This window comes from Garra rufa, chromosome 13, assembly GCF_049309525.1.
Source record: "Garra rufa chromosome 13, GarRuf1.0, whole genome shotgun sequence".
NCBI lineage: Eukaryota > Metazoa > Chordata > Actinopteri > Cypriniformes > Cyprinidae > Garra > Garra rufa.
Window position 1 is genome coordinate 2,274,077 of NC_133373.1, and position 26,891 is coordinate 2,300,967.

General features: G+C 32.7%; 1 protein-coding gene across 1 annotated transcript in view; it reads right to left on the reverse strand.

Moving 5' to 3' along the window:
- cdk19 (cyclin dependent kinase 19) overlaps positions 1-26,891 on the reverse strand; it is a 53,428-nt gene that overhangs the window by 13,472 nt on the left and 13,065 nt on the right. Inside the window, exons 3-11 of the mRNA XM_073853242.1 lie at positions 22,320-22,430; positions 19,632-19,772; positions 11,311-11,368; positions 9,533-9,664; positions 7,602-7,745; positions 4,916-4,985; positions 3,974-4,046; positions 1,935-2,032; positions 310-388 (exon numbers count right to left, since the gene is read on the reverse strand). Of these exons, the coding sequence (XP_073709343.1) occupies positions 310-388; positions 1,935-2,032; positions 3,974-4,046; positions 4,916-4,985; positions 7,602-7,745; positions 9,533-9,664; positions 11,311-11,368; positions 19,632-19,772; positions 22,320-22,430 (906 nt within the window). The remainder of the gene's footprint in view (positions 1-309; positions 389-1,934; positions 2,033-3,973; positions 4,047-4,915; positions 4,986-7,601; positions 7,746-9,532; positions 9,665-11,310; positions 11,369-19,631; positions 19,773-22,319; positions 22,431-26,891) is intronic.

Below are 26,891 nucleotides of genomic sequence, written 5' to 3' on the forward strand. Positions count from 1 at the left end.
GTATTGAATGGTTCTTGCACATCACATGTAAACACAGTCATGTTTTATATGAGACTGACCATCATGTGAGAGATTTTTTTCTATCCTACTTCTGATATGTTTTTTGTCATTGCTCTCACCCTTAAGTCAAACCATAGCAAACCAATGTAGATAGGATACTGACTAAACTGTCAAAACAAAAGAATCTGGTTTTATTCTTTGCAAAATTACAGTTTGGAAAGTCAATGCTAAAGATCACACCTAAAAAACAAATCAGAACTGGATGCAATGTGTGAAAAACTTAAGTTTTTCTAAATCAGGCGTTGTTACCTTCTCTGTTTTCTCTTCGGGTTCATCCTCACTTAGAAACTCTCGTTTGGGGTAGGGGATCTGACATCCTGCAAATACACTAACAACACACACATGCACACAAAGAAAACATTAAGGCGAGACATTTTTAGTTAAAAATTAACTAAAAGTTAACACCTCACTTACCCAGTTGATTACATTGATATTTGCAAACATTTTTTGTATTACAAGTTTTCTAAAATGTTAGGTTTAAATATTCAAATGAGCCATTATTTAATGAACTATGCGCATTTCTAGTGCAAAAATCTAAACACTGGATCATGTCAGTTTCAAAATTCTTGTTTATTTGACATATTAATGCTTTTCTTACTTAGCTTTTTTGTCTTGTTTTCAGCCAAAATATCAAAAAATTCTTAAATCAAGAAGTATTTTCTAGACAAGTAAAAATGATTGTCTTGTTTTCAGAAAAAACAACTCAAAATGAAGTGAGTTTTTGCTTAAAACAAGCCAAAAATCTGCCAATGGGGTAAGAAAAAAAAAAAAAAATTCAAACAGAAAACAAGATTGTTTTTCTTACTCCATTGGCAGATCATTTTGCTTGCTTCAAGCAAAAATGCACTTAATTTTGACTTTTTTTTCTGAAAACAAGACAGAAATTTTTACTCATCTAGAAAACCCTTCTTGATTTAAGAATTTTTAGATATTTTGGCTGGAAACAAGACAAAAAAATCTAAGCTAGAAAAGCATTTTTTGCAGTGTAGAGTCATTTTTTTACAGAAGGAATCTCATTTTGTCACTCCATAATTCAAAAAACAATATATTGTTTGAAATTTTGGGGGGAATACAATGTTGCATATACTCAAGCAAATTATATATAAACAAATCCCTCTGTAAAAACCTTCAGGATATAGTCAGGAATACAAATGTAAAGTTTGGTGTGTGTAAGTGCTACTTAAAGTGTAAATTTATGGCTCAGTGTAGGAGAACAAACTCATTTTGAGAAAACAGCCTTTAAAAATATGAATTGTAATTGAAATCTATTGACACAAATAGATAAAGTGCTATAAAAGAAACACTTAACAGCATCTTTTGGATGCTTTCTTTCCACTAGTCTGGAAAAACACGTTATGAAAAACCAAAAAGCCCAAAATTTCAAACTTGAAATGTGCATGAAAAACTGTTTTTGCATGCAGTGTCTCCCCTTAAAGCAGTTTGTACAGGAACTGCAACTGTTTCAGGGAAGTTTGGTAAATTAATAACAGATGAATGACTATGTTTAAGCAGTTTGAAAGAGCAAAAACAGAAAATATCGTGGTATGCTACACTACACAGTGAAAAACAACCAGACACCCATTTCACATTAAAGGGTTTGGCGAAGTTCCAATGGCACAGAATGGCACTCCAGAGAATTAGGTACTTTTTCCTCTTGCATGAACATGCATAAAAGTGAGATCCATAAAAATTATCCATTGAGTCTAAACCAAAAATGAACACAGAATGAAAGCCAGATCCCAGAGTGAGTGCCTGAGCTTACTGATGGTCTTGAACAAGAGCAGCTTCTCAAAGCTAATTGTTCTGAAACTACACATCAGGGTGTGTTCATCCCTGAGATTACTCAGCATTTGTGCTTGTGGAGTGAGACTTACTCAGATGTAGGTAAGGGGTCCTCCAGGAAATATGGGTCCTGCAGTGCCTGCTCAGAAGTGATTCTTTTGGTGGGGTCCATAGTCAGCAATTTCTGGAGCTAGATTAGAAAACATTGATTACTTAAAAGATGTGCAAATTTGCATAATGGAGTTGGTGGGCCTTTCTAAATGATTATTTGACTAGTTCATGTTGAGGAAACCATGCATTCTTCAATGCATCACGATTCTCTCTTCAATGATTCAGAATCGATTCTAAACTTGTTTTTTTTTTTCCAGAATTTTCACTGTGTGACACATGCGCATTTCTCAACAGTGTGTGCTTTCACCCGCCGTGTTTTACTTTAGATATGCTTTCATTTCTGCTGTTTGGAATGCAGTTCTATTAGATGCACGAAACTCACACACTGACAGACTTTCATGTGCGCTTTGTGTTTGTTCGTCCTAAAGCTCGATTGCAGCTGCGGTTAAATGCACTTGCATTTTCTAATACTTTTATACGAAACTGATGTGCACACAGTCAGTTATGTTTTCAGAGCAGGACAAAACATCTGATATATGGAAATAAATCTGTGCATTGGTTTGAATGCAGCCTGTTAAAGCTGCCACTTTCTATGATCCCATCAAAAATGTAAACTTTAGGATACTTAAAGAACACTTATTTTAAACAAATAAATGTTTTGAAAAGTAGCCTGCTTATATAATAAAAAAAATAAAGTATATTTTGCACAAAATACATTTTATATAAAATATATGAAAATGTAGCCATGTGCATTAATATTGAAAACTGAAAAGAATGTGACGAATTATGATATTTAGTTGATAACGACAATCATAATTAAATTGAATCGTGAAACCAGTGGAGATTCACACATCTAATTTTAAGATGGCAGTACTGACATACAGAGATTACAACTATAAACAACAAGCATAGAAACTGCAATTTGACATTTTGGCAAAATGTAATGTTGTAAAGATGTATTTGCACAGCAGAATTAATTGGGGGAAAAATGTAGATCAAGAATCATTTTGGAATCGGATCGTGACTCCCAGAATCCCATCCCTACTGTCAAGGCCCAGAAAAGTATGGAAGATGTTTTGTCAAAATCAGTGGTTCAACCATAATTTTACGAAGCTATGAGAATACTTTTCATATGCAAAGAAAGCAAAAATAACAACTTTATTCAACAATTCGTCTCCTCTGAATTGTTGGAAAGTATCCACTGTACGCAAACAGCTTTCTCGTAGCTTCGTAAAATTATGGTTGAACATAGACACAAAGCTCCCGGTTTTCATCCAAAATATCTTAAATTGTGTTCCTAAGACGAACAAAGCTTTTACGGGTTTGGAACGACATGGGGGTAAGTGATTAATGACAACATTTTTATTTTGGGGTGGAGTGACCCACTATTTATTTAGCAAAACTTTGAAAGTTTTTTTAAAGACGGTGCATCTTCATATAATTCAAGAATGGCTCATACAAAAAAATCTTACTGGATTATAGTAATATGAAATTTCCTACTGCAAAACTGAAGCAAATGAAGTAACCATCTTAAAACAGATGTTTTGTGAAGTTTATATAAGTTGATTCCACAATGCAAAAAATACTTTTAAATAGTTCAATTGTTTGTCTTGTTTCCAGCCAAAATATCTAAACATTCTTAAATCAAGAAGGATTTTCTAGACAAATAAAAATGATTTTCTTGGTTGCAGAAAAAACAAGTCAAAATTAAGTCAGTTTTTGCTTAGAACAAGCAGAATAATCTGCCAATGGGGTAAGCAAAAAAATCTTATTTTTAACAGAAAACAAGATTATTTTTCTTACCCCAATGGCAGATTACTTTGCTTGTTCTAAGCAAAAACTGACTTAATTTTGACTGGTTGTTTTTTTTTTTTCATAAAAAAAAGACAATTTTTACTCATCTAGAATCACCTTGATTTAAGAATGTTTAGATATTTTGGCTGGAAACAAGACCAAAAAATCTAAGAAAAGCATTTTTGCAGTGCATATATAATTTGAAATGAGTAAACAATAGACTCACCAGTAGAAACACTTTGCTGTCTGGCTTGACTTTATGTTTCTCCATGTATTTGATAAGACTGCTGTTGGCATATCTGTAAAACAAATGCAAAGGATCGATATACACTGCAAAAATAGGCTTACTTAGTATTTTAGTCTGGTTTCTGGTCAAAAATGCTTAAATTAAGTTGCATTTACTAGATTTATTTGTTTCCAGGGTTTTAATTAAGTGCATTTTGCTTAAAACAACACTAATATCATATAATTTTGCTTATTTAGCAAATGCATTCGAAATTAATAATTTTTTTTTTTTAAGATATTTTAACTAGAAACAAGACAAAAATACTAAGTAAGATAAGCCCTTTTTTGCAGTGTATATGCACATTTATGTCTTCACATAAAATATGTGACCCTGGACCACAAAACAAGGATATATTTGTAGCAATAGCTAAAAATACAATTCGATGGGTCAAAATTATAAATTTTTCTTTTATGCCAAAAATCATTAAGATATTAAAGATCAGGTTGCATGAAAATATTTTGCACAATTTCTATCGTAAATATATCAATACTTAATTTTGATTAGTAATATGTATTGCTAAGGTTAAAGTTTTCCAATCTCAGCCAAATATTGTCATATCCTAACAAACCATACATCAGTGGAAGACTTATTTATTCAGCTTTCAGATTATTTCAGAAAATTTGAGCCTAATGACTGGTTTTGTGGTCCAGGGTCACATATAACACACATATACTAAGTTAGCTGTGTCAAACAGTACAGAACTGAACTGATGCACTGCCTTGCTGTTCCTTTGTATATACAGCTAGAAAGATTTACAGCAAGAATATTGAGTTATACACTCACATAAATGAATATAAATCATGACATAAAATCAACACTCGTATTGTTTTTGCTGTGGAGAACAAATGGTGTTGTTACTTTGGAAAAGAGCACGGCACTCACGTGGTTCTTCTGAAATCTTTCTGTAGAGTAGGATATTCTGGCATTTTCCGGATATCTTCCCAGTCTTTATCTAGGAATTACACATAAACATAATATAATAGTGCACAGCGACATTTAACAAGGCCACAAGTCCAAATAAGGACCAACGATAGCACATGGCCTCACTTCTTAGGCGTCTCTAACTACTATGTACTTTTGAAAATTATACATTTGATATAATAATCTGGTATTATTGTGTGCATTTGTTACACTGTACTTAAAATCAAAGCATCCGCATTTATTGCTAGCTCTTTATCGTACCGTATCGCTCGTGTCGTACTTATTATAGTAACTAATCCTAGTCTGTAAGGCATGCATGATTCAGAACAAATCAACAGAGAGACACACATATGTGACCCTGGTCCACAAACCAGTCTTAAGTAGCACAGGTATCTTTATAGCAATAGCTAACAATACATTGTATGGGTCAAAATTACAGATTTTTCTTTTATGCCAAAAATCATTAGGATGTTAAGTAAAGATCTTGTTCCATGAAGATATTTAGTACATTTTCTACCATAAATAAATAAAAAAAAATTTAATTTTTAATTAGTAATATGCATTGCAAAAAATTTCATTTAAACAAATTTAAAGGCGATTTTCTCAACATTCAGATTTTTTTCAGATTCCAGACCTCAAATTGTTGTATCTCGGCCAAATATTGTCCTATCCAAACAAACCATACAACAATAGAAAGCTTTAGCTATTCAGCTTTCAGGTGATACATAAATCTCAATAAAAAAATAAAAAAAAATTACCTTTATGACAGGTTTTGTGGTCCAGGGTCACATATTTTTATGCTGTGTGCATAACTGCCTAAAATGATCTGTGGTTTTCTAAGGTGTGGCAGTCAGTTTATTGGTATTTGCACCATTATTTATCACCCATTAAAAATGGGCATGTCCTAACTCATTTACGCAAACCTGATTATCATCGGCTCTACTTGTTTGCGGCCCTTTGCTAATTTGCGCTGGTAATTTGGTAGATTGCGTTGGTCATTATGGTTGTTTACGCTAATTTACCTTGTTTAGTAAATCAGATCCTAAATATTCACAAATAAAACTGAACGTGTTGCTTTGTTGATATGTTAATAAAAATATGAATACTTTTTGATGGGAGTCTATACATATTGTCTGCTATTTTCCAGCGTGTCTGCTGCATCTTTTTTTTCCTCTGCTCTATTATTGTGGTATAATCTATTTCAGATAAACCCACAAAATGTCATTCACTCATTCATTCAGTAAATCAATGACAACTCTTTTGTTATTGTACAAATTGCTTCAAATGTATCACTTACGTTAAAACAAAAAACTCAGAGCATATGCGAGTAATATTTGCAACTCAAATGTGGGAAGAGGACCCACACAAGGACAAATGAATTTAGACTTTGAAGAAAGTGAAAGAAAAAAAAACCACGTTGAATATTTAAACTCAATGGAAATGCAAGTGGCAAGTTAAGTACGTCACTAAGAGAAAAAAAAATGTGGAAATTTAAATTTAAATAATTTTGCTCCTAATCTAAAGAAACATATCATTTTGGGATCAGTAAGACTTGTAATGTTTTTTAAAAAGTCTCTTATGCTCATCAAGGCTGCAATTATTGGATCAAAAATACATAAAAATACAGTAATATTGCAAAATTTTATTACAATATAAAATAATGGTTTTTATGTTAATATACTATAAAATATAATATATTTCTGAGATGCAAAGCTGAATTTTTATCAGCTGTTACTCCAGTCTTAAGTGTCACATGATCCTTCAGAAATCATTGTGATATAATGATTTATTATTAGAATGATCAATTTTGGATTTTTTTGGAATCTGTGATTCTTTTTTTATTTTTTTTATTTTTATTTTAATTTTTCTTTGATAAATAAGTTAAAAAGCATCATGTATTCAAAATATAAATCTTTTCTAACAATGTAAATATATGCCATCACTTTATATTAATTGAACACATCCTTGGTGAATAAAAGTATTAATTTCTTTCAAAAAAAAAAGAAAGAATAAAAATGTACTGACTCCAAACTTTTGAACAGTAGTGTATATTGTTAGAAAACCTTTCTGTTTTAAATAAATACTGTTCTTTTTAACCTTTTATTGATCAAAGAATCCTGAAAAAAATATCACAGGTTGCAAAGAAATATTAAGCAGCTTTCTTAGTTTTCAACATTGATAATAAATCAGTATATTAGAATGATTTCTGAAGGATCATGTGACAGAAGACTATAGTAATGATGCTGAAAATTCAGCTTTGTATCACAGAAATAAATTACATTTTAAAATATACTCACATAGAAAACAGTTATTTTGAATTAAAATAATATTTCACAATATTACATTTTATTCTGTATTTTTGATCAAATAAATGCAGCCTAGAAACGTCTTTAAAAACCATTAAAAATCTTACTGATCCCAAACTTTTGGCCGGCAGTGTAATTTATAATCTACAATAAATGTATTATATATTTCCAAAAAAAGAAACGGCCACAGCCTAGTCATTCCAAAATAGATTAATCTAATCTGATCTAATCAAAGTGATGATGTAAAAATGTTTGCATTTAGTTCAAATCACAAGAGTAGAAAACTATTGTATAGTGAGGCTGAGTAAAGGTGGCCATACAGTACATTAAGGGTTAGTCACCTGCTGGGAAGCCCATGACGCTGAAAATGCGATCTAACTGGTCGTGATGAAAAGGATTGCTGGTCTTTATGTCCTCTTGTCGACAATGGAAGATTGGTTCTGACGTCAACAGCTCCGCAAAGATACAGCCTATTGCCCAAATATCTAAAAAGTCAAAGAATATTTAGTACAGACAACAAAGAACACACAAAGAAATGCTAAAATGCACACAACCAGGGATCAAAATTTACTTTTTCACTCACCAGCCAATTTGGCTACTAAAATTTTAAGTTACCGGCAATTCCACAACCCAACCAAAAAAAAAGGAATAAACCAACAGCTTGAGATTGTCTACATCGGACGTAACAAAGTGACAAAAGCAAATAATATGGTGTGGAGTGTGTGATATTAACAAAAAAATAATATCTCAATATTTTCCGGGATTTTATGGATAATGGTATTGATAAAGATAATTAGACAATATTATGCGTGAACAACTGTCTCCTAAATTCTTTGATATTCTTCATTTTCTATGGCCAGTTCACTGCAGTGATACAAATGATTCTTTTCCAGTAAGTTTAAATTCATTTTTACCTTTATAAAGCCATTTTTTCTAAAAGTGTGCATCATCTTTTGAGGCAAATTCTTACATTTAATCAGTCAATTATAATAATAATGATGGATTTAGGCTGAAATCAGTATCAACAAAATTAATCTTTACAGAAGTTAAATCTAAAGTGCATTTAGATGCATTTACACACTGTTTAATGAAGCCCAAAGAGACGTGGAATGCTTTAACCAGCAGTTACAAATGCATAAATAATTTTGTTTATTTTAAGCATAAAACGTTGAATACTGATATTTGAAATTATTTTAAAAAAATCAAAAGATACACTGTAAAAAATGAACATGAATTTAACGGTAAAAAAACTGTAAAAATGCTATGGTAAAAACCTGTGAAATGGTTAACTGTAAGTTCCCCTTCTATATACGGTGAAAAACGTGTTGGACATTGCATGTAATTTTACGGTAGTATACCGTCTTTGGAAGTGAAAAAGAACGTTGAATTTACAGTGAATAACCGTAAATTGACCTTTCCCAGAATTCCCTGTTTTTTTTTTTATTTGATGTTTTTTGTTGAAATAACGTTTTTTCTTGACAGTTTTGTACAGTAGGGTTGTATGTTACATCTAATGTTGTTAAAATGTTTTTTTGCATTATTTCAGTTTTATGTGTGTTGCCATGATGGTGTTTAGTGTTTGTGTGAATGACGCTGTGCACCTTCTACAAATGCTATTATTTAAAACCTCCTTGTGATGGACTTTGGTTCATCATGTGATGTTCTCATCACCACCTGCTTTTGGTGGTTATCATTGTATTGCAAAGGTTAAAAACAGATTTCAGTACTTCAAAAGGCTGGTACATTACCATTATATCAGTTGATGAAATTACGGTATTTACCTGTAAATTTAAGTGAAAACCATAAAACATTGCTACCGTATTTTTTATGGTAAAATTCTGGTAACCACAGCTGCCAGTAGTTTTTTACAGTGAAATTTTAATGTGAACTTAAAACCAGCAGTAGGTGGCAGCAAATCACTGTTAATAAGTGAGTCATTGCAATTGAACTGAATCATTTAAACGCTTGATTCATTCAGGAACGTGAAAATAGACCAAATGTGGCGTCTAAAATATATGTAAGTCTCTTATTGTTTATTGAACTCTTTTATAAAATCAATATCACATTTGTGATCATACTGATTTTTTAAGACAAAACGGCGCTCTTTGTGTGATATTATAACTATATGAAATGATATAAATTTCTAAATTTTCTGCCCCATATCTTGAATTATGTGATTGTTGTTAATGCATAATAATAAACTGATTCATGCAGTGAAAGGATGCACTCTAAATGCACACAAGCACTAAGTTCATCTTAGTGCATAACTTACCGATTGCTTTGGTGTAGTGTCTTGCCCCAAGCAGTAGTTCAGGAGCTCGGTACCAGAATGTGACGACCACTGGGTCCAGATCAGCCAAAGGCTTCAGTGGAGAGTTAAATAGTCGGGCAAAACCCATATCAGCTAAGAGACAAACATATAAACACATAAGTAGCCCACTCTGATCACAAGGACTTGCATGTTTGCAGATCATTTCCACTTTTGGGTGAGCTATGCATGTTTTTCATGAACAATTAATATAATATTTGCACTCTAGAGATCATTTTATCAGTGTTGCCAAGTCTGCGTTTTTTTCTGCACTGCAAAAAATGCTTTTCTTGCTAAGATTTTTTGCCTTGTTTCCAGCCGAAATATCTAAAAACTCTTAAATCAAGAAGGATTTTCTAGACAAGTAAAAAATATTGTCTTGCATTCATAAAAAACAAGTCAAAATTAAGTGAGTTTTTGCTTAGAACAAGCAAAATGGTGTAAGCAAAAAAAAAAATCTTATTTTCAAACAGAAAACAAGATAATTTTTCTTACTCCATTGGCAGATTATTTTGCTTCTTTCAAGCAAAAACACACTTAATTTTGACTTGTTTTTTTTCTGAAAACAAGAAAGAATTTAAGAATCTAAAAATGTAAGAATTTTTTAGATATTTTGACTGAAAACAAGACAAAGCAATCTAAGTAAGAAAAGCATTTTTAGCAGTGTGCTGAATTGGATGCATTTTAAACCACTCTCCAAAAACCGCAATTTTTGAAAAAAGGTGGAATACCATGGAAGGAAGTTTTAACCCCAAGGAATGCATTTTTGGAGCAAATTCAAGGTGTATTTATAGTTGTCTTATATTATAGATTTTGTGCTTGTTTTGTTGTGCAGACCTGGCAACCCTGTTTGATTAATATAAAAGTGTAAATTTTGCTATTTTTTCAAAACCTAATGGAAACCTTTGAGCATGTTTTGTCCCATGTGTCATAACCCGTGAGAGATTAAATAATTAGTCGTGCCAGTGCCACTTACGTGATGTGGCTCCAATACTCAAGTGAGTCAAGATAACATTGAAAGCCACAGTGCAACTAAACACAATAACAAATTCCACAGGCTGGTAAAAATAGTGCCCACAGCCCTGAACAATCATCACCCACAACAGTGTCTTATGTAAGACAATGGCTTCACATTTACTCAGACTGACCCTACAGCCGCCTAAGCTCTGTAAACCTTGACAATATCACCTAAAAACAAAATGCCTCGACTAAAAAAGGTTCAGCAGAATTACATAATAAAAATTACATATGTGACCCTGGACCACAAAACCAGTCATAAGGTTAAATTTGACAAAACTGAGATTTATACATCATATGAAAGCTCAATAAATAAGCTTTCTATTGATGTATGGTTTGTTAGGATAGGACAATATTTGGCTGAGATACATCTATTTGAAAATCTGGAATCTGAGGGTGCAAAAAAATCAAAATACTGAGAAAATCACCTTTAAAGTTGTGCAAATTAGGTTCTTAACAATGCATATTACAAATCAAAAATTACATTTTGATAGGTTTACAGTAGGAATTTTACAAAAAAATCTTCATGGAACATGAACTTTACTTAATTTCTTAATGATTTTTGGCATAAAAGAAAAATCAAAAATTTTGACCCATGCAATGTATTTTTGGCTATTGCTACAAATATAACCCAGCGACTTAAGACTGGTTTTGTGCTCCAGGGTCACATATTGGAAATCTTGTTAAATATATTCCAATCCAATGTAGTCAGTATGGCACTTTACCAATTTTGACTCGTCCTCGCTCTAGGCCCTCGCCCATGACCAGGATATTGGCAGGTTTCTGAAAGAGAAAGACCACAAATTACCACAACTTTATCTCAGAATTTCATTTTGACATTTGGTTGCAACTGCAAAATATCCTCAACAATAGATGCGAACATTTTTAATGAAATCATCTTAGAATCATTCTACATCACAACAGATGTTTATTTACAAATTGGGTAATTTTACTTTTTTTTTTTTTGATCTAGTCATCACCTCTGGGCCATGCAGTTCTTCTTAAAAGTTTGGAAAAATTTAGTTTTTTATTTGTTTTTTGGAAAATTCTCTACTGCTCATAAAAACTGATCAAAATCCCAATCCAGCAAAAATAGCAATTTGAAATTTGAAATTTTCTATGTGAATATATTGTTAAATGTAATTTATTTCTGTGATCAAAGCTGAAGTTTCAGCATCATACTCCAGTCTTCAAAGTCACATGATCCTTTAGAAATCATTATAATATCCTGATTTGTTGCTCAATCCTTATTGGTCATTTATTAAAACAGTTCTCATTAATATCCATGATAAACACAGTTTTTGCTGCTTAATATTTAGTGTAAAATTATTTTACTGTCACTTTTGATCAATTGAATGCATATTTGCTCAATATAAAAGCTATAGACCAATTTATAGTAGATGTAATAAGTGGAAGTAAACAGGTAAAATCCATGGAATAAAATAAAGAGTTTTCGTGCCTTTTGATGTCAAAATCAGAATGCAAATCATTTTTTAAGAAGAAGACGCCATTTGAAGCTAAACATAGAAGTTAAAACGGACATACTATGGATGAAAATTTATATGATTACTTTACTTTTAAAGCATACATTTGATGTAAACAATAGGTCTACATAATATGCTGTTCATAAGGGACATATTGTAATTATGTTACAGCATGAAATATTATTTAGACCTATTACTATTTAAATTTTTACATAACATTTATTTCATCTCACAATTCTGACTTTGTTCCTCGCAAATGCAAGTTTATATCTCCTAATTCATTAACTTAAAAAAATAGTGAGTTTTATGCCACCAGATAAAACATCATCCCGGTTTTGGATCTGTAAGATCTGTTAGATATCCCACTATCTAACATCAATTTCATTGAATAACAGTGTTATTTTCGGGTGTTTATCGCTGGGTAATATAATCTATATCTTTTTTAATCTAACTATTTTGTACCGTATCCGTGTAATTCTCTAATCATAAAGGCTATCCCTCCCGGGTTTTATGCAACCATGACAAATGTTTACAAACCTATAATTGCTCTATAATTTCTACATTAAAAAAACAGAGTGCCTACTTACACTAAGTGCAAATAACCGGCCTTGTTGACAAATGCCATTTACACTTACTCCGCCAACCAATGTTTGATTGGGATAGTCAACACTACAAAAGATGGCTGTTAATTGTAATTCCAGTGGTGCAGAGGATATATTGTGTGTTTCACTCTTTTCGATGCTACTGATCCGGGTTCGAATCCCCTTCTGACAAACTTTTTTTCTCCCTTTTCAAATCTCATATATTGGAAAGGCATTTATTTTCAATAGAAATAGAGGACATAATTGAAAAGTTGAAAATAAAATATCGGTTAGGGTTAGTGTAGAGGGCTTATTGTCCCAATAAGGCAGTGCCATTTAATAAATTTAATTAAAACTATAATTTACACTCAGTATGTAATTACTGCATACTGTTTTAATGTACCACAATACTGAGGTGCAGATAATTGAGTCTATTGGCAATACGTATTATAAATATCAGAAAATCCTGCTATTTCAGCATAGTGTGAATAGCATCTATAGCTATTTGCACTTATTTGAAAAAGAACCCATTGTTATTTGCAGTTAGTGTAAATAGCCTCTATTACTATTAATCCTTAGTGCAAATAGCCGCTGCTTAAAAAAAAAAACCTTTTAAACTGTAATACTATTTCATAACACTAGTATTTGCACTATATTTTTAAGCACACAAATGCAGCCTTGTTGAGTGGAAGAGACTTCATTAAAAACATTTCTGAATCATAATGTTTACAAACCTTTGACAAGTACAGTGTCATAGCATATAGCCATGACTCCCACTTTGTTTATGGAAATATTCTGTCTCACAGGGAAGCTCTGGCAGGTGCTGAGCTATCGCTCTTCTAAACGCATAACTTGTGGGAGACGCCATCTTCATAATAATATTTATGCATCTCAAAATATTAATTTCACTGCCATTACTGAGTGTTAATATATATTTTTTAAATTTGTTATTTTTATTAAGAACATAATATGTAAATGTACAGTATTTGTATTTGATTTTTTTTTTCACATTTTTCAAATGCTTTTTTATTTTAAGGTTTATTTAGTTTTGACGACAGACGGAATTGCAAAAATAATTACTTTTCCAAACTGCACAGACCCATTTTTCTGCCTTGATTTCTCAAGAAAACAAAAAAAATGTATGTCTATTGGATTCTGTCTGTTTATTTACAATTTAATTTGGTGCCACTAATACAGAAATTAACACTTTAGAATATGATGTTGCTTATAAATGGACAATAAAATGGAACGGACAGACAAGAAATCACAGAGACGTCATGAATCTTTAATTTTTAATTTGAATGTCACTATTGATGAGGATCTTTAAATAATATCCGTGTTTAAATGCAAAATGTTTAAAGTGTACCTAAAGTAGACTTGCAATAGTTCCAATTTAGCACAATCAAATATACTTAAGTACATCTATAGTTGGACTTCTGCACAATTAAAGTGCATTAAGTAAAAAATTAGTTGTTCCAATTTAGCAGACTTTAATTGTACCAGTTTAGTATACTAAAAGTACAATTTCAGGGCGTTTTAATTAAGCACATGATATGCAAATGTATTTGTAGTATGATTAATATTAAATAAATGTATTTTAAATACACTTTAGTAGATTTGTTTTTCACATTTTTCAAAAGCTTTTTATTTTAAGGGTTATTTAGTTTTAGCAACAGACAGAATTGCAAAAAAATAATTACTTTTCCAAACTGCACACACCCATTTTATTTTATGTCTACACGATTCTGTATGTTTATTCACAATTTCATTTGGTGCCACTAATACAGAAATTGCACACTTCAGAATATGATGTTGCTTATAAAGGGACAATATAATGGAACGGACAGACAGGAAAACACAGAGACGTCATGAATCTGTATGTGGCTGTGGATGACTGGTTGTTGCATCAGTAAGTAATGATGTCCTCTAATTATTCCGAGACGCGAGAGTTTCTATGAGCCTTAATGAGAGTGTGTTGCTATGGGAACAGCAAGCATAAGGTTTCTGTAATTCACTCAAAACAACACTGCCATCTCAAAACTGCTATTATCATGCACTTTAAATAATGGTCATTTATGGTAAAACTGCAGGCCTCAACGTTAACATTAACACAATATGATAAAATGCAGACACTTATCATGCCTGTACAATAACAAATGTGTCAACATATGGTATCTAGACCATTATAAACCCAGAAGGAATAAATGCTGAAATGAATTACAGTTAGGCTACATAGGCAAAATTTAAAGAATAGTTCACCCAAAAATGAAAAATTTGTGTAACACTTTAGTATAAACTTCACAGCTACCATCAAATTAAGAGTTTGCTGAGGCAAAACTCACAGTTAATGGTTGTTAATAGCAAGAACTGGACTTTAAAATAAAATGTGAGCAAATTCTGTCATCATTTAGTAACCCTCGTGTTGTTCCAACCCTTGCATTTTAATAGTAGACTATTTATTTTATTTACACACCTCTAATTAATTTTTGTAATTACATCTATAATTACACTGTCAACCCTTAATATTATACTAAGTACAGTTCAAGTCTATTAACATATTTGTTGACATATTGCTTAAGAGTTACTGATATAAAAATTGTAATTAAATTTTATTTGGAGTACTACTTGTGCACAATGCACGTTTTTTTAATATTAAGCCTAAAATATGTTTTAATGTCACTATTGATGAGGACTGTATAATCTTTAAATAATATGGTCTTTAAATGTTTAAAGTGTACCTAAAGTATACTTGCATTAGTTCCACTTTAGCACAATCAAATACTCTTTAGTATATATTTAGTTTGACTACTTTTGCACAATTAAAGTGCATTAAGTAGAAAATTAGTTGCTCCAATTTAGCAGACTTTAAATCTGCTGCTTATTAGTAGTAAGTTTAGGTTTGCTGTCAGATTAAGTGATATAAAATATGGTCATGCACAATAAGGCATTAGTATATGCTTTATAAGTATTTATAAACAGCCAAAATGCATGTTAATAAGCAACTAATTAATAGTAAACAGTGTTCTCTAATCTAAAGTGTTAACCCCTTGAACACTTTCACACAATTTCTTTTTCTAAGGAAGTGAGAAATACATAAATACAAAAGCATTAAATATCCCGCTGTTCCTGTTAAATCACATTTATAATTCATGTTGACTCTAAGCCAGCTGTTGACTGCAACAATGTCTAGTTCTCTTCTATTCAACTGGGTTAATGACAGAGTATGCTGTTGATCGCCACACAACAGGGATTGATGGGATTACATAACAGTGCAGTGACAATCCGTGTGTGACACTTTCCACTGGATTCAATCCATATCACTCTCAGTCTGTGTGCTGCTGATGCTTTTGACAAAGGCCAACACCAGCTGAACATTGCACAAATAGTTTAGTTTAGTAAAGATAAGACTGGAGGATCCAGTAATGGATGGGTGTGTAAACACAACTGAGTTACCGGAAAAAACACAGGAAAAAACTAATAGTCAAAATCCAACTTTATTTTCTTCTTACTTTGACTGTCAAATTATTCCTTACGTAAAACATAAAAAAATTTTTGCATACATGGCTGGAAATGTAGCCATTGTTTTAAACAAGCCAAAACACACCTTTAAAAAAATATATAGACACTTTTATCTGACTTTCCTGTGTAATGCATAATACTGCATGTTTAGAAATCTCCTGTATCTCATCAAATGCAGAGATTCAAATCCATATGTGAGCCTGGACCACAAAACCAGTCTTAAGTAGCACAGGTATATTTGTAGCAATAGCCAAAAATACATTGTATGGGTCAAAATTATTAGGACATTAGGTAAAGATTATGTTCTATAAAGATATTTTGTAAATATATCAAAACTTAATTTTTGAGTAGTAATATGCATTGCTTAGAACTTCATTTGGACAACTTTAAGGACGATTTTCTCAATATTTAGATTTTTTTTGCACCCTCAGATTTTAGACTTCCAAATATTTGTATCTCGGCTAAATATTGTCCTAATGAACCATACATCAAAGGAAAGCTTCTTTATTCAGCTTTCAGCTGATGTATAAATCTCAATAAAAAAAATAAAAAAAGACCTATATGTGGCCAACAATGTATTGTATGGGTCAAAATTACTAATTTTTCTTTTTTGCCAAAAATCATTAAGATATTTAGTAAATGTCATGTTCAGTGAAGATATTTTGCAAATTTCCTCCTATAAATATATGAAAACTTAATTTTTAAGAAGTTAATTTGGACAACTTTAAAGGCGATTTTCTCAATTTTTTATTTTTATAAAAAATTTTTTTTTTTTGCACACTCAAATTCCAGATTTTTAAATAGTTGTATCAATAGTTGTAAGCTTATTTATTCAGCTTTCAGAGGATGTATAAATCTCAATTTCAAAAGATTGACCCTTATGAAAACAAAACCAATCTTAAGTAGCATCTGTATATCTGTAGCAAAAATTACATTGTACGGGTCAAAATGATTGATTTCTCTTTTATGCCAAAAATCATTAGGATATTAAGTAAAGATTATGTTCCATAAAGATATTTTGTAAATTTCCTACCATAAATATATCAAAACTTAATTTCGGTTTAGTAATATGCATCACTAAAAACTTAATTTGAACAACTTTTAAAGGTGATTTTCTCAATCTTTTGATTTTTCTGCACCCTCAGATTTCAGATTTTCAAATAGATGTATCTCGGCCAAATATCGTCATATCCTTACAAACCATACATCAATGGAAAGCTTATTTATTCATGATGTATAAAACTCAATTTAAAAGAAATGACCCTAATGGCTTGTTTTGTAATCCAGGGTCACATATAAGCACATCTTTTTACTTTCACTGACAAATACTACTGGCAAACTTCTCTCCCCAAAAACATGCAGAAATAATTCTTTATTTTCGATTTTGACAATAATGGTTATCCTATTATCAGTGCATCCTATTATCACCTCTGTGTTCTTCATCGCCCCTGGCAGCCACAGCCTTTCACTAACAAGAAGGCAGAGCATCATAATTTCATCATTTCATCACTGAGGAAGGGATTTAAACGCCCACAGGACGAGAAGCAGAGAAGGTGAGACGGTTCTTTCTATGTTTGTTTCCATCACAGAAACAAATTGACTCCCATTTGCAATTGCAGTTCAGTTTCTGACCAGCACACTACTCATTTGCACACAATAATGTAACGTGTACTACAAAAAAATCTATTTAACACTTCTGCTGAATGACTTTCTGTCTGTTGAGTAACTTTCCAATCAGAAAATCGCAGCAATGCATGCATTTTTTGTTTTGCTGTTGGAAAAAAGACTGGAAAATTATATTTACTGTGGACTCTCATTTCCTTCCTTAAAAGTTTACCTACTACAACCTACACTCCTAAAAATAAAGGTTCTTCAGATTATAAAAAATTAAGAAAGAGATGGTTCTTTAAAAGAAACGTTGACTGAATGGTTCTTTGTGGAACCAAAAATGGTTCTTCTATGGCATCGCTGTGAAGAACCTTTTAAAGCACCGACCTAAATTATTTTTAAGAGTGTATAAACATGAAAAACATTGATTGTTAGGAAGCCACAGGTGTTTTATGTATTTTGCAGATAATTAACTTCACTTTGCTTTGTTAAAATCGATTTTGTACAATGGAATATATGTGGGCCAAAGACATTAAGATGTCCATGGCAAAAGAAATCTACAAAAGTGATTTTATGTCAATAGAAAGCACATTAAATGTCAGTAAAGTGTCTACATTTAAGGTTTCAAATACATTTTGGAGAATAAAATGTCAAAATCGGTTGAAATAATGTTACATTGTCATTAATTGTTACAATATTTATGTAAAAACTCAAACAACATGCTTATGCTGACTTGTACATATAAAAATATCTAAAAGCATAAGGGAGCATATTACATTTTTTAAATGAATAAAAATTCTTACTGATAAATGGGCAAAACCTAGGATAGTGGCAAATTTTAAAAAAATTAGAATTACAACTAATTATTATTTGGGGTGAAAGTAATTCATATTTAATGTCATAAATTTATTTTAGTTGTAAATATGCCTGACAAGATTGTTACACTGAATGACATTTTAATGGGTGTCTTCTGTAAATTAGGGGAAAATGTATGATATTTATTTTTTGCTCAGAAAAACAAAAATGCAATTACATTAAACAGAAAACTTTTTAATATTTTTTGGGAAAAACAGCAACAATTTAAAGCAGTATTACACTTATTGTTTTTATGCTTAAACTGTTTTTCGTCTTTGACCCATGTACATTAAAAATCTTCAAGATTTTATTTTAAATAACAAAAACACCAGCATATGGGTTTGTAAAAAATCAAGTTAAATAACAGAAATGACAACATCTTCATTTTTGGGTGAACTATATTTTTAACATTGCGTAACACTTAGTATTGAAATATTTTTACTTAAGTAAATTTAAAAAGTATCTGTATTAATTTTTTTCTTTGAAAAACTTCATCAGTTTTTCTTTGGAAAACTTTTACTTTTTCACTACATTTCTAAGCATTCTGTTGTACTTTTTGCGGCACTGGATTTCATAAATAAAAGTCGTTTTTTTAACCTTAAATACTTAAGAACATCTTGTACTTTTGAGTAAAAGTAAAAAAAGTACTATATTTCTAATGTAACTGAGAATTAAATTACATTTAATATGAAGCGTAGTGCCATAAAAAGTACAATATTATGCTTTGGAATGTTGTGAAGTAAAGTTTTCTAAAGAAAAACACACTTGAAAAGTACTTTTAAACAGTAAAAATACTTCACTGCTGTCTCAGTAGAAACATAATAAAAGAGCACTGAATATCCCGCTGTTCCTGTTACATAACATTTACAATGTAAGCAAGCGGGGGGGAAAACAGATAGGAAACAAACATCGAATCTGAGCACCATGCCTTCCGGTGCAAATCCTCTGTGAGCCACTGACCAACAAATGACTTCATATGAGGCTTGTGTTTGTACTCACCAGATCTCTGTGTAGGACCCAGTTGGCGTGCAGATAATGGATGCCGTCTAAGATTTGGTAAAGCAGAGACTTCACCATCCCCCTCGGTAGCTGCATGGGTTTCTTGTTGGCCTTTGACGCTCGATGAAATTTTATGATGTGCTACGACATAAGAACGGGTAAAAACTGAGTTTTTATGTGTGTGTTTTTTAGACACAATGCTAATCAAACAGAGGACCCCTGTAGATCCTAAGTGTCAAGGTCATTAAGGGCCAGTGCCCGGTTGCATAAAGCTCCTTAAGTTTTTCCCTTAAGTATGACACTTAAGGCATGATTTCCCCTTAACTAAGGGAATGACTTAAGGGTGTTGCATATAATCCCTTAAACACTGCCCTTATAGTTAAGGAAAACCGTTAAGTGTTTTACAACAGCGACGCAGGTTTTCCGTTAAAAAATCTACTGTTGCCATGGATACGTTATTTGTTAACGCAGATAGCGGTGTAAGTTTTCACAAAAACAATAACATGGATAAGATTTACTGAACAGGGCCAATTAGAGTGAGAGCATGATCCCAATAAAAGTGCAGATGGGAGTGGAAAGTTCTGAAGGTGATTTACTGACAATGCGCAAAATAAACACAGATGCAGCCATGTGTATTTCCATTATGAACATCACAAACAAACAGAGCCGATGATTATAAGGTGTGTACTAACAACACAGGTGCAGAATGGATTAAGACATGCGTTTTTAGCCAGCAAATAATGGTGCAAATACCAGAAACTCACTAGCAATTTTAGTAAATGACGCTGCGTGATTCATTTAACGCTCTGGTTGTGTTCGGCTTCCTGTCCCACCCGGTCCAAACAACTGCTTTTAAATCTCTCATTACGCTATATTATCACCTAATATTGGATTTAATCTTTTTGTCAACTTGTTTTCTTTCATTTAGGACCGGTTTTGTGTTTCTATTTGCATCTGATTAATCGTAGGCCTTGTTTTTCTGAGAGTAGGCACCTCGTTTTTTAAATGAATTTTTTTTTTATGAGTAATTTTCACAATTTGTGATAAAAAAAATTATAAAAATGTGATTATAACAAAAAAGATAACTTTTTGTTAGCTTGTTTTTAGCATGATTAGCATGTTACTAGCATGCTTTTCGCATGATTAGCAAATTGCAAGCATGTTGTTAACATGCAAGTAACATTTCCAAATAGTGTGAACTTTAAAGTCGTTTTTAAAGGTTAAAGTCTTAATGTTTTGAGGGCAATACAGTAGATAGATAGATAGATAGATAGATAGATAGATAGATAGATAGATAGATAGATAGATAGATAGATAGATAGATAGATAGATAGATAGATAGATAGATAGATAGATAGATAGATAGATAGATAGATAGATAGATAGATAGATAGATAGATAGAGCTGTTGCATGCAGTTGCTAAGGTATTGAGTGGTTGCTAGGATGTTGCTGTGTGGTTACTAAAGTATCCGGTGTGGTTGCTAAGGTGTTGGTATGTGGTTTCTTGGGTGTCCAGGGTTGTTGCTATGCGGTTGCTAGGGTACCTTAGATGGATGCTAGGGTGCTGGTTTGTGGTTGCTAGGGTATCCAGGGCGGTTGCTAAGGTGTTGCTATGCAGTTGCTATCCAGGTAGGGTAGCCAGGGTGGTTGCTAGGGTGTTGCTATGCAGTTGCTAGGGTACCCAGGGTGGCTGCTAAGGTGTTGCTATGCAGTTGCTAAAGTCCCCGAAGTGGTTGCTATGGTCTTGCTATGCGGTTGCTAGGATACTTGGGATGGTTGCTAGGGTGTTGGTATGTGGTTGCTAGGGTACCCGGGGTGGTTGCTATTGTGTTGCTAGGGTACTCGGGTGTTGCTAGGGTGCTGGTTTGTGGTTGCTAGGGTATCCGGGGCGGTTGCTAAGGTGTTGCTATGCAGTTGCTATCCAGGTAGGGTAGCCGGGGTCGTTGCTAGGGTGTTGCTATGCAGTTGCTAGGGTACCCAGGGTGGTTGCTAAGGTGTTGCTATGCAGTTACTAAAGTCCCCGAGGTGGTTGCTATGGTCTTGCTATGCGGTTGCTAGGATACTTGGGATGGTTGCTAGGGTGTTGGTATGTGGTTGCTAGGGTACCCGGGGTGGTTGCTATTGTGTTGCTAGGGTACCTGGGATGGTTGCTAGGGTGTTGCTTTGTGGTTCGAGATATGAAAATTTGAAGATTTATTTTTGCCTTTATTAGGACAGTATAGAGTGTTGACAAAGGGGGGGGGGGGCATGATGGGAAAAGGACCACACAGTCAAACTGGGTGCTACACATGGAAAGAGATGCACACAAGGCTATTAGCTCTGACAATGTTTGAATTCTTTTAACTTGACACAGCATCTTAAAAAAATTGAAAGACACTCATTTAATGCATGTTTAGATAAAACAAAATAATGTTGTCTATGTGAAGCACCTCTAAGATGTGTACACATGTATTCAAGGTATGAGAAAATGTGGTTTTATGCAAATTTTAGCAACTTCTTTCCTCAAACATTTTTGTTTCATTCTCAAATACATATTTCAACCACAATTGAAAGGTCTGTCACTAGTTTCTCGTGTCTTTTGAAACCTAATGGGGGGGGGGGGGGTTTATGAAGCAATGCTGAACCTAAAAAATGGCAAAAAGTGTAAAATCATAATAATTTGAGTGCATTTGTACATGTATACTCACCCACAGGTCGTGCTCAGCATAGTCAAAGAGGAGCCAGACTTTGCGGTCACTGTGAGAGAGAAATACTTTCTGCAGGGCGATGACATTTGGATGCTTTAACTCTCTCAGCAACTGCAGTAAAACAGAAAAATATATTTTTCTGTTTATTCACCTGTTCATTTTCCAAATGTTTTTCATACATGTACATGTAAAGGCATTTCCATCAGACAATGCACAGTAAAGGTCATTGCACACTGAGCACACTGTAAAAAAAAAAAAACGACCTTACATTGTGTCAATTGAGTTTACACACTGCCTCCAAAACTTTTGTACATCATAATAAAAAAAATCTTGTACCAGGCTTGAATTTCAGCATTTTTGCATCCGTAGCAAGCATTTTGATAGGAAAGGATGACAAATATGAAAAAAAAAAATGCATACAAAAATTTCTAACTCAGTGTGCTAGGACCTTAACCCTTAGATTTTAGGTACTATTGGACTTTTTGTTTTTTGTTTTTTTGGATTTCTGACCCCAAGGCTCTACTAAAACTCTCTTTCTGCAATTCTCTGGCTGTGAACCTTGGAGAGTCATTGGTCACTCAGACTAACTCAAACCCTAACTGTCTTGAACCAGAAGGCAGAGCAAGGCAAGACAAGCATTTGAGATTAAAAAGTATATAAACTATAATTTTTAAAAAAATTGTTTCGCTAGATAAGAACCTTCTGGAATCATTTGAAGCCGCATATAAATTGCATTTTGGACTATATGGAGAAGTCCACTATATGGAGAAAAATCCTGAAATGTTTTCCTCAAAAAACAATTTATTTTCAACTGAGGAAAGAAAGACATGAACATCTTGGATGACAAGGTGGTGTGTACATTTTCTGTACATTTTTGTTTTGAAAGTGAACTATTCCTTAATCTAACTCAACTTTTACATTTCCACATGGAAGCTGCTAATGAGCCGATATATGTTTTATTTCAATGATATCATCTGAGAACTATATTGTTGAATTTATTCAAGTGTTTTTAATGCTTAATGCAACTACTAAAAAACAATAAATGTTAAAAAATAACAATCAACAGCATGCAGCTCAATATTTAGCTACACTCTTAAAAATAAAAATGCTTCACGATGCCAGAAGAACCTTTTTGTCTAAATGATTCCATAGAGAACCTTTCTTTTTTAAAAAAGGTTCTTTGCAGCAAAAGATGCTTCTTCAGATTATAAAAAGCAAAGAAAGAGATGGTTCTTTAAACAACCTTTGACTGAATGGTTCTTTGTGAAACCAAAAATGTTTCTTCTATAGAATCACTGTAAAGAACCTTTTAAAGCACCTTTATTTTAAGAGTGTATAAAATAGACCTCAAATGAAGAAGCCAAAGTCCAAATGACAATTCTCAACTCATATTAGCCAACTTCAACACCTTTCATCCAGCTCCGGAACAATATGACCATTGTTTTGCCTTTGCAACAAAGTAAAAGCGACGTCAGATATTCAGAGATTGAGAAAGTGAGTGTTTGATCCTATTAGTTTGAAGGTAAGTCCAAACAGGTAGTCAAACAGTACATGACCTACACAATAGACACACCGAATTGGTTGGATTTAAACAATTCAAACTCAATTCAATGGACCGATTATCTGCACGCAGCCTAACAACAATACTCAATGCCGTGACTCATAATGTGGCCATCTGAGACTTCTACACCCATGACGTTTAAACCTCAAAAACAATGCTGTTATGCACTTGTTTTCAATCTCAGGAAAGACCTGGGCCAATTGTGCTGCTACTGAATCAATTCTATGATAAGGAGCTTTGAGAAACTTGGCATACAAAACGAATAAACAAGTTTATGCCATAGTTCTTGCGTTTGAGGCTCAGACCTGGCACATTGCATTGGATTAATGTTAAACAAGTGTTACAGTGTTGAATGAAAAGATGTGTGATATTATTTTCCTACTCAATAAGACATGTTTCGTTCGTAGATCATAAAACAGGTGTACAACTCACAATGAAGGACAGAGCCAAGCCAAGCCACATTCAGATTACAGAATATCCAAGACTCAACAGTGGTTTTGTTTGGCTTGGGTTAGAAATGTACCACCTTTAACATTCCATAGCAATTGCATCTCAGCTGGAAAAACGCTGTGCCACCAAAACGTTTTTAAGTGTCACTAGCTGGCCATTTTTAGAAAAGCGGCATATGTATAAAGCGGCTAGTAAAATTTAAATTTAAAGTCTCAAGTGTGTCAAATTTCTAACAATGGCATAATATTACTATTATTCCTAGACCTAAGAATAAGGGTGATTCATTAAGCTTCCTAAGTGTTACGAATTAGTCTCAGCTTCTAAATTATTTACGAGAGCTGAAGAGGTCTCCTAACCCCGTTAGGAGTATAACAAGACATATAAGACATATAACAATACGACATATTGGAGTTATATGATGATATGGAGTTGATAAAACAATACAAACTTGATTGTGAAGATAAATTATAAAAAATAAAAACAAGTAACTGATGTAACTGATCAAGCAAGAAATGTGATTTTCTTCCGCTCTACAAATCAATGCTCTAACTGCAGAAATAAAAGTAGTAATTCAATTCAAATTTAAGTCTCAGAATCAAGACTTGTCCAAGAAATTGATTTTGTTGCTAGGTTTTTTAAAAAAGTCTCAAAAGGTGTGAGGAAGTCACTAAATCTAGTGACAAAATCACTGCATTGGCATCACTGTCACATTGAGTACAGCAAAATTACTTATTTTATTTATATTTTGTTGGTTCTCTCGTTTTTACGTGTGTTCATATTTTCTTAATCATAACCAAAAATGATGTCCGCACAATTTGGCATGTTTCATTGTTATTATCACAAATAAAACAATTGACTCTAAGCAACTATGCAATATGTTTGCAAAGCCTTTAACAGTTTTTTTTTATTAAGGTTGAAGATGTGAAATTTTCCACACTGTACAAAAAAAAAAAAAAAATTGTTGAGTCAACTTAAAATCATTTCACACACTCGTACAACCTTAACATGTTAAGTTTAGTCACCTCAAAGTTTAATTAACTTGAAATGTTAAGTTGTACTAAGTGACAACTTAGATATTTGAGTTGACTTAACAAAAAAATGGTTTGTTAAACTTGTAAGCTGGGTAAGTTACCTGGCTGCCTTAACATTTTAAGTTGAATCAACTCAAATATCTAAGTTGTCACTTAGTACAACTTAACATTTCAAGTTAATTAAACTTTGAGTTGACTGAACTCAAAATTTTAAGGCAGCCAGGCAACAAATTATTTTAAGTTGACTCAACAAATTGTTTTTACAGTGCAGTCCAGCCATCCCTTTTAGCCACTATGGCAGTTCATTGACTTTCCAACTGATCGTCAAACCAAAACAAGTTACTTTTATGAGGATCGTGGACTTTCCTGGAGTTATTGGAGCTTGTTGTTATTCATTGCTCCAACTGTAAACAAGGAGACATATTTATAGAAAAGGATTTCAAAACATCAATAATAATTTGTGATAATTTTGCACAATGCAAAGCATTTTTAAAAAATGCATTAAAATATTAAATAGTGTCTTAACTGAATGATTTTATTGTAGTTACAACAAATGATTGGTGTTGTGCTGCTGTGACTTCACATGAGCAGCCTCACTATTGGCTGTTTCAGATGTCAAGGGCGGCTATTTTGGGTTGACATCATTGTAGTCCTTAGTTCACAAAACTTAAGTGTCCCCTCAGTCAACACTTAAGAATCGGTCACAGACTTTACCGAAAGCTGCTTTTACCTTCTTTGTAAAAGCATCCTACTCTTATAAAATTCCTACTTTTTACTAAGAATCTTTTGACACTTAAATCAAAGATTAGGACAATTCTTAAGAGCATTTCTGTAAAGTTTTATACAAACAGGCCAAGGTTTAAAAGGACACCAAGTTTTGGTGGAAATATGTTAACTGATTATTTATTGTTAGGCATTTGGCCCATTACTCTTTTCTGCACTTATGCAATACAGTGGAGCCAAACCTGAGAAGGAAGTACAGAGTATTCAACTGCGTTCCTGAATAAGTAATTAAAGTAGTTGTAATTCATAGGTGAGGATTATATTAATTGTGAATGAGAATGCTCGATCCCTATTTATGAATGATTGGAATTTCTGATGTTTACGAAGAGTTTGTGAAACTGGAAGGATGGTCTGTTTGTTAACACTTTACTTTAAGTGGAGACACTGCAGGCAAAAACACAGTTCATGCATCTGTCAAGTTTGAGATTTTGGGCTTTTTGGTTTTTCATAAAGTGTTTTTTCAGACTAGTGCAAAGAAAACATCCAAAAGAAACTGTTGAGTGTTTGTTTTATAGCACTTTATCTATTTGTGTCAATAGATTTACATATTTTTAAAGGTTGTTTTCTCAAAATGATTTTTTTCTCCTACACTGAGCCATAAATCTCTACTTCAGTATAGCACCAGACCAAACTTTACATTTTTTTCCCCTGTCTATATCCTGAAGGTTTTTATAGAGGGATTTGTTTACAATATAATGTGCTTTGTTTGTAATATAATTAACATAATTTGCTTGATTATATACACAA